Source organism: Octopus sinensis, linkage group LG17 (assembly GCF_006345805.1).
Source record: "Octopus sinensis linkage group LG17, ASM634580v1, whole genome shotgun sequence".
NCBI classification, from domain to species: Eukaryota; Metazoa; Mollusca; class Cephalopoda; order Octopoda; family Octopodidae; genus Octopus; species Octopus sinensis.
The window spans coordinates 14,406,009-14,417,436 of NC_043013.1; the positions used below are offsets into that span (position 1 = coordinate 14,406,009).

Consider the following 11,428-nt stretch of genomic DNA (forward strand, 5'->3'; position numbering starts at 1 on the left):
CTCTCCTAACACATAAACCTACCAGAGAATTCAGCTCTCTTTTCAACAAGCACATTGACTTCAACTCTATCTGAAAATTTATTCTCCTCTTTGATGATATATATTTGCTATTTCTAAATCTTGATACTGACTCAAAGTAGCCAGCTCAAGGACCTCTAATGACACTCTATGTGGAAATAACTGTGTAAATAAGAATAAACCTCTTTTTTTTATATTTCTTGTAAAAGGCTGGGCCGAACGCCTTGTGGTGCTTTGACTTTTCAAATCCCTCAAAAGACAACATTACCTTTCACCATTACAATGATTTGTCCAGTGCTTATCCAGGGAAGTGTAACTGTAGAGAATCAGGCAAAATGCCCGGCAGTATTTATTCTAGATTTCTGTTCTCCCTGCAGAGCCTACAATAACACAGATATCAAAACTCTGTTGGCGCAAGTTGTCAGGCTTTTCTTCTGATAAACATCAGCAGCATGGATGTATGGGTGAAATACACATGTATGGGTAACTGCTCATCTCCTACAAAACTGCTTGACTGGGTCTGGTCAAACATATAAAAATGCCTGTTCAGCCTTGATTGGCAAAGGCCCTGAAAATTTACAGAAATATTGATTGCCAGTACTGTTGCCAGTACCTCCTGACTGGCCATCGTGCTGGTGGCACGTAAAAGCAACCACTACACTCTCAGAGTGGTTGGCGTTAGGAAGGGCATCCAGTTGTTGAAACTCTGCCAGATCATATTGGAGCCTGGTGCAGCCATCTTGTTTGCCAGACCTCAGTCAAATCGTCCAACCCATGCTAGCATGGAAAGCAGACGTTAAACGATGATGATGATGATGATGATGATTGATGTGATATAAATATAGAAATAAAGTTAATTCATTTGTAGTTGAGTGATAATAAAATTGATCTGACTTTATTGAAATCTCAATATGAAAATTAGTTGTACTCCATAATATTTTCTGTTTTCCCTTTTCAGTTCTACTTATGAAAAAGTTCAGAAAAAAAGTCATCTCCACTGGTCCTTCCAAAGATATGACATTATCAATGAGTTTTCTATCCGCCCTCCTTTGCCTCCTCCATTTATAATACTCAGTAACATCTACCAATTTTGTCGTTATCTGTATCAAAAGACAAAAGATCAGGGGCCTGGAATAAAATACGTATTTTGTAAATATCTTTTTCTTTGTTTTATTTCTATTATTTGTGATTTTCCAAATTTGTACTTCTGCCTATTATTGGATACAGTTTTTACTGTTAGAGATATTTTGCATCACTCTACAACATAACTGAGGTGTCTGCAAGAAATCTGTTTGTTAGTCACTAACAGCAGGGGTATATGCCATAACAAAGGATCCTCTAAAACTTTACCCAGGTATTACTGCTATAATCCATAGCCACAACAGCCTAATTATCTTCATAACCACTACACTTTATTCACTGCATTGCCTCTATAACTCTTTGTGTTACCATTATGCTTCATAAACTCTTATATATGCAACTTCATTCCACAGCCACTACATTGTTACCTGTTTGTTAGAACTAAACCCTCTAGCAACTACATTATGATATATGTACTACCAATCTGTTAGTGCATAACACAGACACACACACACACACACACACATGCACACACAAGGAGACAGAGGTGCATACATATACAAACACACGCTCACACACACATACATAGTAAATACACAAACATGGACATGCAAGCACATGAATATACAGGATACATACATACAGATGCACACACACACACACACATATATACATACATACACATGCATACATACATACACACATACATTCGTACATGCATGCACAAACAAACAAAAGGGAATGCAGTGTAAATAACAGAGTCAAGACTATTGAAAAGGTTGCAAGACGCAACAAAAGTTTTAGGAAAATAGAAATAAGAAATAAGTGGAAATTTTACCAATGAGTGTATTACATTATAAGGACAAAAAAGAAAATGACTCTCCCCAGACACAACAGAATCCATGTCATTGCTATACTTCATAAACACACTACAACATTTTTCTGGTTTCATGTCTTCAAGATCAATCCACCCGTTTCTTGTATTTAATGGATTATTACTACACTTCATAGCAAATGCAAATTTATCTTAGCACTGCATTCAATAACCAGTACGACATAATCTCTTTTTAAAACTATGTCCTAGTTACCACAACCTTATCTATGTTTTAACTCCACAGCAATTGTATGTATATATTTGCATTACTTCTACATTATATGGCCACTGCATTGTCTACAGGTTACGATTACACTCCATTGCTGCTACAACTTTCTGTTACTATTAAACTCTACAGCCTCGACATTATGCACATAACAGCACTTACATAATGTAATCCAATGCAACGTTTTCTCTAGATGTACACTGCAGTCTATAACCACTAACTTTTTATAAGTGTACTCCATTGTACTTCATTACTACAATGATTGTTACATCAACATTATCTAACCAAACAGCATTTACTATTTAACTCTGTAGCATCTCCAACATTATCTCATAGACCTTATAACTACGTCTGCAGTATTTCCATTTTGCCACTACCTTTCAAAGCTACTACAATTTCATCTCCATGTTATCATTATACTTTATCATCACTAGAGCTTTATATAACCATTACCAGTGTACTCTACAGCCACTGCAGTTTTATCTTTCCTTAACTGCTACACTCCATAATCTCTTGTAGAACATTATGAGTTGCAACTACACTCCTTAAACATTACAACCTTGTGTGTTTATCTTGACACTCTGTAACCACTACAACTTATCTAGAATAACTTTTTATTTCAATAATTAATTGCTGCTATAACTTTCTTCCACAGCACATAAATATGACCATGGTGATGCAAGCAAATTACTTGAGTGGGAGCATAAGATGGTTCAGTCTTACCTCTCAAGGCAGCATAAACCTGACAGTAATGACAAGGATTTGTAAGTGATTTCATTTTCAAATTTATATGCATTAAGCTGATGTTCTGACACTAGCAAAACAATTTTCTCAAGAAAAAAATAATAAGGGTAGGATGTAGTTGACCAAATACACTTGAGAGCATAGTATACATTTCATTTGCTCTGACTGGTTAATGACAAAGTTGATTCTAACGGAATTAAAACTTTAAGTTGAGAATAGAACAAAATGGCAATGACCTGATAGAGTTTCAAGTATCCTTGTTTACTACCTTACAAACATGAAACTTGATTCAACTTTATAACAGCTCATGAGATAATAACTGACATCTTTGTCTCAATAAAGGCATTAAAACTTATCTGTTTATTTTCAAGGCTTCATTTATTCTTATTGGGTCTACTTTACTTTGTTACCCATAGAACTGTATGAAAAAATGTTATGTCTGAATTCCAAAGAAAGATATCAAGCCAACTCTACAAGTTTGAATTTCCTTTATTGCATTCTCCTATTTATTGTTAGGAGGATTGATCAGTTAAGTGTTTTAACCTTGAACTCATGCAACACCAGTGACAAACTACAAACACTTAACCATTAGTTCTATTTGTACTATATCCTATTAACTTGCAACTTTGTCCTTTTCCTCAAATAACTTTTTCAGTGGTTAGAAATTGACAATAATATTCTTCAATTGTGAATATTTTGTCTGATCTCAGTATAATTATTTATACTGACAAACAATAAAAGGAAAATGTCAATTAATTTAACAGGAAGGATTTGAGTTTTGCTTATAGCTTCATATTGGTTTTTAATTTTGTGACATAAAAAATTTTCTTGAGTGAAATCATCAGTTGAAAACAGTAACTGATATGTTATGCGTCATCATCATCATCACTGTTTAATGTCCACCTTCCATACTGGCATGGGTGGAACTAATGATAGGAATACTCCATCATTAAGTATGTTTATTTCTTTATTGCCCACAGGGGGCTAAACATAGAGGGGGTAAACAAGGACAGACAAAGGGATTAAGTCGATTACATCGACCCCAGTGCATAACTGGTACTTATTTAACTGACCCCGAAAGGAAGAAAGGCAAAGTTGACTTTGGTGGAATTTGAACTCAGAACTTAATGGCAGACAAAATACCTTTAAGCATTTCACCTGGTGTGCTAACGATTCTGCCAGCTCACCACCCTCCATCATTAAATATATTGAGCACAAAACTGATTTATTGTGAACCACTCTACAAGTAAAAATGGACAAACACTTTTGGACAATGTTGAACATCATCATCATCATCATCAGTAGCAGCATTTAACATGTTTTCTTTACAGGCTTGGGTTGAACAGTTTGACAGGATCCCATGAGCTGTAGGGCTGTACCAAGCTCCACTGTCAGCTTTGGCATGGTTTCCATTCCTTGATGCCTTTCCTAATGCCAACCACTTTACAGTGTGTACCAGACGCTTCTTTCATGCCTCTAGCATTCATAAAGTCACCAAGTAACTGCAACTAGGTACACGGAAGATGGACTATTCATGAATGGAACATTTATGATCATTTGAATCCTCAATTAGGACTGACCTGGGATTAAATAACAAAAAAAAAGAAAAACAAGTTATCAATGTTCCAAACTATTTTGTTTTAAGTTCCTGATTCATTTAAAGGTTTTCATTAAAAATTGCACCCACAGCTTTTAATAAAATCCTTTCAATGTAATATGTTTTCTTTACAGAATTAACCAATTAAAATCGAAGGTAGAAGAATTACAGCACAATGTAGATGAAAAGGTTTGTAATTTATTACTTTTAATTTATTTTCCAGTTTTAGCATAAAAACTTCTGTAAAATTTTATTGCCATTCTTTAGTAAATATTTCCTGTTTACAGTTATATATTTATATTTTGTCTTTTATCTATTATTTGTTTTAGTCCTTAGACTGAGACCATTTTGAGGCACCATCTTAAAAAACCTCAGTTGAGCTAATCGACTCCAGAACTTTCTTTTTTTCAGCTTGGTTCTTATTCTATTGGTCTATTTTGTGAACCACTAAGTTGTGGGGACATGAACACACCAACACTGGTTCTCTAGTGGTGATGGAAGACATACACAGGCACAAAGAAGTACACACACACACACACACATATGTATGTATATTCATATATATATCACCATCATCATCATCATTTAACGTCTGTTGTCCATGGGTCGGATGGTTTGACTGGGCTGGCAGGCTAGAAGGCTGATTTGGCATGATTTCTACAGCAGGATGCCCTTCCTAACACCAACTACACCAAGAGTGTAATGGGAGCTTTTATGTGCCACCAGCATGGGTGCCATTTGCATGACAATGGTATTTACCATGACTGTGATTTTGCTTGGGTTGATGGATCTTCTTCTCATACATGACATAATGCCAAAGGTCTTAGTCATTGCCTCTGTGAGGCCAAATACTTGAAAGTAACACAGCCACTTTGCCTCTGTGAAGCTCAACACCCGAAAGGAACTCCCCTCCATGAGGTCCAACACTTGAAAGGTGCTCTTTACATGCCACCAGCACAAGTGCCTGTTACATGACTCTAGCATCAGTCATGACTTTGAACTCACTTGGCTTGATGGGTCTTGTCAAGCACAGCATAATCGCCAAAGGTCTCAGCCAGTGGTCATTGCCTCTGTGAGGCTCAAAGTTCGAAATTCATGTTTTGCTACCTTGTCCCATGTCTTCCTGGATCTACTTCTACCACAGGTTCCCTCCATAGTTAGAGATCAGCACATAGTGCTGATCTCTGAGGGTTTTTGTATTCAAGAGCATCCATGCATCATACTGTCTGGTGAGAATGAAATCGATCTGGCTAGTAAAATCATCTGATTGATAGGTGATCAGGTGGTTGGCTGGCTTCCTGAAGTTGGTGTTGCAGATCAGTAAGTCATTTGCATCACAGAACTCTAATAGCCTTGTTCCCTCTTCATTTTGGACATCAGTTGCACAGCCCCCGTATACAGCATAGAAGATAATAGGGTGCCATTTGACATGCCCATTGAAATCCCCAACCACGAAGACAAAACCATAGTCCCTCATATTTAAAGTAGCCTGCAGAAGAATGTAGTAAAAGTGGTCCTTCTGTTCATTTGGCAGGCCTGCTTGTGGGGCATAGGCAGAGATAATTGTAGCTATGCTATTCTGTAAGACTAGCCTGAGCTTAAGTATTCTACTGACACTCAGACTACCTCTATGACCTTATCCACCCATTTCTCTGCAAGAAATATTCCCACACCATCTACTCCATCACTGTTACCTTCTCAGAAAGTATATATATATATATATACACATAATGGGTTTCTTTCAGCTTCTGTCGACCAAATCTACTTGCAAGATTTTGATCAATCCAAGGCTATAGTAGAAAATACTTGCCCAAGGTGCCACACAGTGGGACTGAACCCAGAACGATGTGGTTGGGAAGCAAGCTTCTTACCACGGAGCCATTCATATTCTCATACTCTACCATTTAAGGCAGATTGTTGTTTTATCTTGTACCAAATACATTAATAAATAAGATTTACTGGTTTTTGATATTTACTTCAAATTTGGGACATCTCCCCCCCCCTCCACCATCACCACAACTGCCAATCACAAACTGAAAGGAAGTACAATGCCCAGCAGCAAGTCAAAAATATTTCAGGATTTCATACTTTTGATGAAAATTTATTTGTAACTGAAGGTAAATAAAATAAAAAAGAAAAGACAAATATGACAGCTTGTATATATTAAATACAAAATAACAAACAATTGTTCTTTATTTTCAGATGGAAAATATTGATACATCTCTAGCATGGATAAAAGAGAATCTCATGAAAACAAAGCCATAAGGAGATTGTTCCTGGAGAAGACTTACCTGAATCTGATAAAACATTTTCTTCCTAAAATATTGATAATTCCCTCGACTACATACAACCATATAACCATATAACTAACATTTATTACACTTAAAGTATCAGCTAGTTGAAAATAATAACAAACCATTGTGACATACAAATGAATTCTAAAATAAAAACTTTAAGGTATAAACCAAATATTTTGGTCCTGTAAATAATCCAGAATTTTAACATAATATATTAACATAAATTTGCTTAGAATCTGGTAAATGCAAGAATCTGAAGTACAAAATATAAAGATAACACTTTCATATTAGGAACAGAGTCTAACCAAATTATTGAGAATTCCCTCTATCTACTGTATGCAACCATATAACTATATAATTAACATTTACTACTCTTAAAGTCTCAATTACTTACTAAATCATAATAAGCCATAGACAACGGCAACACTAACCTCAGGAATGGATGTTGTTGTTGTTGTTGTTAATGGTTTTGGGACAGAAATAATCTTACAAAATAAGAATAAATTCTAAAATTGTGCCAACCCAACCAATGTTTTAATGTAATGTATTAAATGTATTTTACTAACAGTCAAGTAAATCTAAGAACTTGAAGTATGAAATAGAGATATGATACTTCCAAATAAGTGTTGGAGAATAGGAATTACTGAATTTAAATCGACCAGTGGATGAACTGCTGCAAAGGGAAATGACAGGAACATCACAATATATAACAGATAACAGATATTTCACTCTATGTTTGTTACAGGTTCTAAAATGTTAACAATATTCAGAATTCTTAATTTACTTTTATTCTCCTGAAATATTAACAACATTCAGAATTCTTAATTTACTTTTATTCTCCTGAAATATTAACAACATTCAGAATTCTTAATTTACTTTTATTCTATTAGCAATATTCAGAAAACTTTTCATTTTTATTGCCCCAAAATATTAACAATTTTCCAAAAACTTGTTACTTTTATACTTCTAAAATATCAAATAATATTCAGAAATCTAACTTTATGTTTATTATTCTAATTAACTTCAATGTAATAAAAATTTTAATAAAAATATCAATACATCTATTTGTTTATTTTTCTGCATGCAAACCTATACACAACTACACACACACACATACACACATACAAAGCAACCCCCCCCCACATCCTTACACATTGTCCAGTCTTTCCTTTCCCTACTTTCTGTGATGCATACAACATTTGGCATCCCCACCCTTATCCCCCATCTGCTACATCTACCCTTCAGCTGTGCCCAGTCTTCACAATTGTCACCTACTTCCTCTTGATGATTCCTCGACTGTATTTCTCCATTTCACCCTTGAAATCCTCTCCCACCCACAGTCCTTGTTCTTCTCTTTTAGTCACCTTGAGGGTCCACGTAAACACCTCATCACTACCATTTTCATCTCATTCCACCTCCCCACCTTCTCTTATAAAATAAGTAAACATGTAGCTCATCTAGTATTTTCTGCTGTGGCCCTTTCTCTCAGCATTTAACCCCTCATATCCGAATGTAAACCACACTCTCTTGGGTTCATTGTCTTGCAAGTTGCATTGTATCATAGATATGAAGGCGGCGAGCTGGCAGAGACATTAGTATACTGGGCAAAATGCTTAGCAGTATTTCGTCTGCCGCTACGTTCTGAGTTCAAATTCCGCCGAGGTCGACTTTGCCTTTCATCCTTTCGGGGTCAATTAAATAAGTTCCAGTTACGCACTGGGGTCGATATAATCGACTTAATCCGTTTGTCTGTCCTAGTTTGTCCTCTCTGGGTTTAGCCCCTTGTGGGCAGTAAAGAAATAGGTATTTCGTCTGCCGCTACGTTCTGAGTTCAAATTCCGCCGAGGTCGACTTTGCCTTTCATCCTTTCGGGGTCAATTAAATAAGTTCAAGTTACGCACTGGGGTCGATGTAATCGACTTAATCCGTTAGTCTGTCCTTGTTTGTCCTCTCTGGGTTTAGCCCCTTGTGGGTAGTAAAGAAATATGCACTGTATCGTAACTAGTGCTAGTGGTAGAGAAATGCACCCAGTATGTGCAGTAACATGGTTGGCATTACGAAGGACATAAAACAACCTGCCAAGATAAACACTGGAGTTGAATTGTATACAGTAATATCTCACTTTACGAGGACACGCTTTATGAGACTCCAGGTTTACGAGCTGAATTTTTCAAGTACAAGATCCAAATTATGAATTTAAGTGCAGAAGTTTCTACTACCATAACAAACACTTCTGTGTGTTACCAAGAAATTTTTTGAGAGCGAATAAAAGCTTCTTTTAAATAAACAACTCTGGACTTGTTTTTAAAAGGAACTCTACAAGTCTGTCTATGAGTGCTTGTGAATCGGCGATCACGTCTACAAGTGATGGTGTGTGTAAATCTAATGTGAGTGAAAGTAATTCAGAATACGATTATAATATATTTTTTATTATAAAAGATCTTGACTTTTGTTTTTACATAAAAAAATCCTTTACATTCTACAGTAGCTTTAGTGCCATTTAGTTATGAGTATTGTAAATTTTATGGGTAAAGTATTTTTCTGGGAATGAATTATGATTTATAACATTGCTACTATGGGAAATTATTGCTCTGCTTTACAAGTTTTCACTTTACGAGCGGTCTCCAGGAACAAATTAACTTGAATATCGAGGCATTATTATATATGTGTGTGTCTGTGTGTATGTGCGTGTGTGTGCGTGTGTGTACACTGTATCCTTACTTGTGGATATATGATTTTAACAAAGTAGGAGTAAGCGATGTATTTAGAGACGTAACTTCCGACTACCAACACGTGAGACTCCAATGACTTCTTTTTCTTCAACGAGACACTCTTTATAAGAATTTGATGAGTCCACCTTTAAATCCCAGAGGGGTGTTAATGTCTAACACCACAACATGTCTGTGTGTGTGTGTGTTTTTTTCAGAGTAGTCAGACTTGTTCATCACTACTGTAGCATTTCCTTTGTCCGCTGGAAGTATTATGATAGAATTGTCACTCTGTAGTCTTTTCATAGTGAACTTTTCTTCTTTACTGATGTTTGGTTCAGGAAGTTTTGCTTTTTCAAGTAGCTGTTTTGCTTTCCACCTTAGTTCATCTCCCTGAGCTTTTGGTATCTTTATGGCTTCAATAGGGGCTATTATGTCCAAGTATGCAATATGCTTGATGGTTGCCACAAAGCAAATGGTGTTGGTGGTGCTAGTGATGCTAGTGTTGCTTCTGGTGCTGCTGGTGATTGTGGTGTTGGTGGCGCTGGTGATGCTGGTGGTGTTGGTGGTGCTAATGATGCTGGTGGGGCTACTGTTTAGATGGATAGGATTTTTCTAATGATGTTAGCAGTACTTGTCAGCACAATCTTTTGGATTTCTCTGAGGCATGGTTCTTTTGGGATTTTATCTAGATGTTTCTGACATCCCTTTTTTAACTACAGGTTCAGATGATCAGAGGCTAGTTGAGAAAGAGACATAGAACACTGCATCTTAATACCAATATCAATAAATTCTAGCTTAACTACTATGTAATTCGCCCAAATCACTAATCCACCATCCTTCAGTCCGCTGATGATGTCGGATCAGTGATGGTGGACTTGTACTTGATTGGAAATTTTATCAACACTGATAAAACGAAAACAAGTTAAAAAACAAGTTAAAAATCAACAACAAAAAAAGAAGAAAAAAAAACAATCAAATACAAGGGAAACAACCCTTCATCAAAATTGTATTAAATAAGGAGTATTTTCCCTTGGATAGAATTTTTTTTTTGTTTAACAAATATTTATCATTGTAAGAAAGCAAAATATATTTTTAATGACATGTTTGGTTATTATCTAAATTAGGCTAACTAAATCAGATCTCAGGCCACTGGGCACTTCTAGGCCACCTCGCGGACTGCACTCCCTCCCAACCTGATAAAATAACACAAATAAAATAACAAATAACACACAAAATCAATGATAATAAATGTAAATTGAACCTTTCTTAAGAGTTGCTGTAATCACAATCTGAAACGATTAATGTGAAGGCTGGTGATTCTTTGAAACAGATAGAGAGTCAATGTCCGGCTTCATGGAAGAGGAGGCCAGGAGTATCTGGAAAGTAGGATGCTGTTCTGGCTGCGGAGAAGACGGCCGCTGACTGGCTCTGTTAAATTTGCCGTCGATTCAATACATCCCAGCAGGTCACGAGAAATGTGCCGCTGGACGCACCTACTGGAAATCAAGACAAGACGCCGAGGGCCGCGCAGAAATTGCTCGCGAGCAAAACGTTGCTCACGCCTGATCTATTGGGTTGGCAACTAAGTTCCCGCCGTTTTTTTATTATTATTATTATTATTATTATTATTTTGGAATTTATTGCGTTTTTAAATTTTGGAATCTATTTTTTTCGAGAATTCTATTTTTGAATCATTTTGGAATCTATTTTGTTTGTTTGTTTTTTTTTTGGTTTGTTTTGTTACTTAATTTTAGTTAATTTTTATTTATTATCAGATCAATAAAATGGAATGTCAAGTTAAGACAAGTTAAGAAAAACGAGCATTTTCGACACCACCTTTTGCTTTTAATTAAGGTTCTAAGATCGCAAAAGCCGCTCGCG

General features: G+C 36.0%; 1 protein-coding gene across 5 annotated transcripts in view; it reads left to right on the forward strand.

Annotated features, from left to right (window-relative positions):
- Nucleotides 1–7,819, forward strand: part of LOC115221048 (transient receptor potential cation channel subfamily M member 2-like) — a 706,843-nt gene extending 699,024 nt beyond the window's left edge. For 3 of the 5 annotated variants that reach the window (XM_036510357.1, XM_036510358.1, XM_036510359.1), the window contains 4 exons: nt 977–1,167; nt 2,854–2,962; nt 4,674–4,728; nt 6,742–7,819. In XM_036510357.1, the coding sequence (XP_036366250.1) occupies nt 977–1,167; nt 2,854–2,962; nt 4,674–4,728; nt 6,742–6,804 (418 nt within the window). In that variant the 3' untranslated portion in view covers nt 6,805–7,819. The remainder of the gene's footprint in view (nt 1–976; nt 1,168–2,853; nt 2,963–4,673; nt 4,729–6,741) is intronic. The other 2 variants (XM_036510360.1, XM_036510361.1) reach the window with 2 other exon arrangements.
- Nucleotides 7,820–11,428: the final 3,609 nt, after the last annotated feature.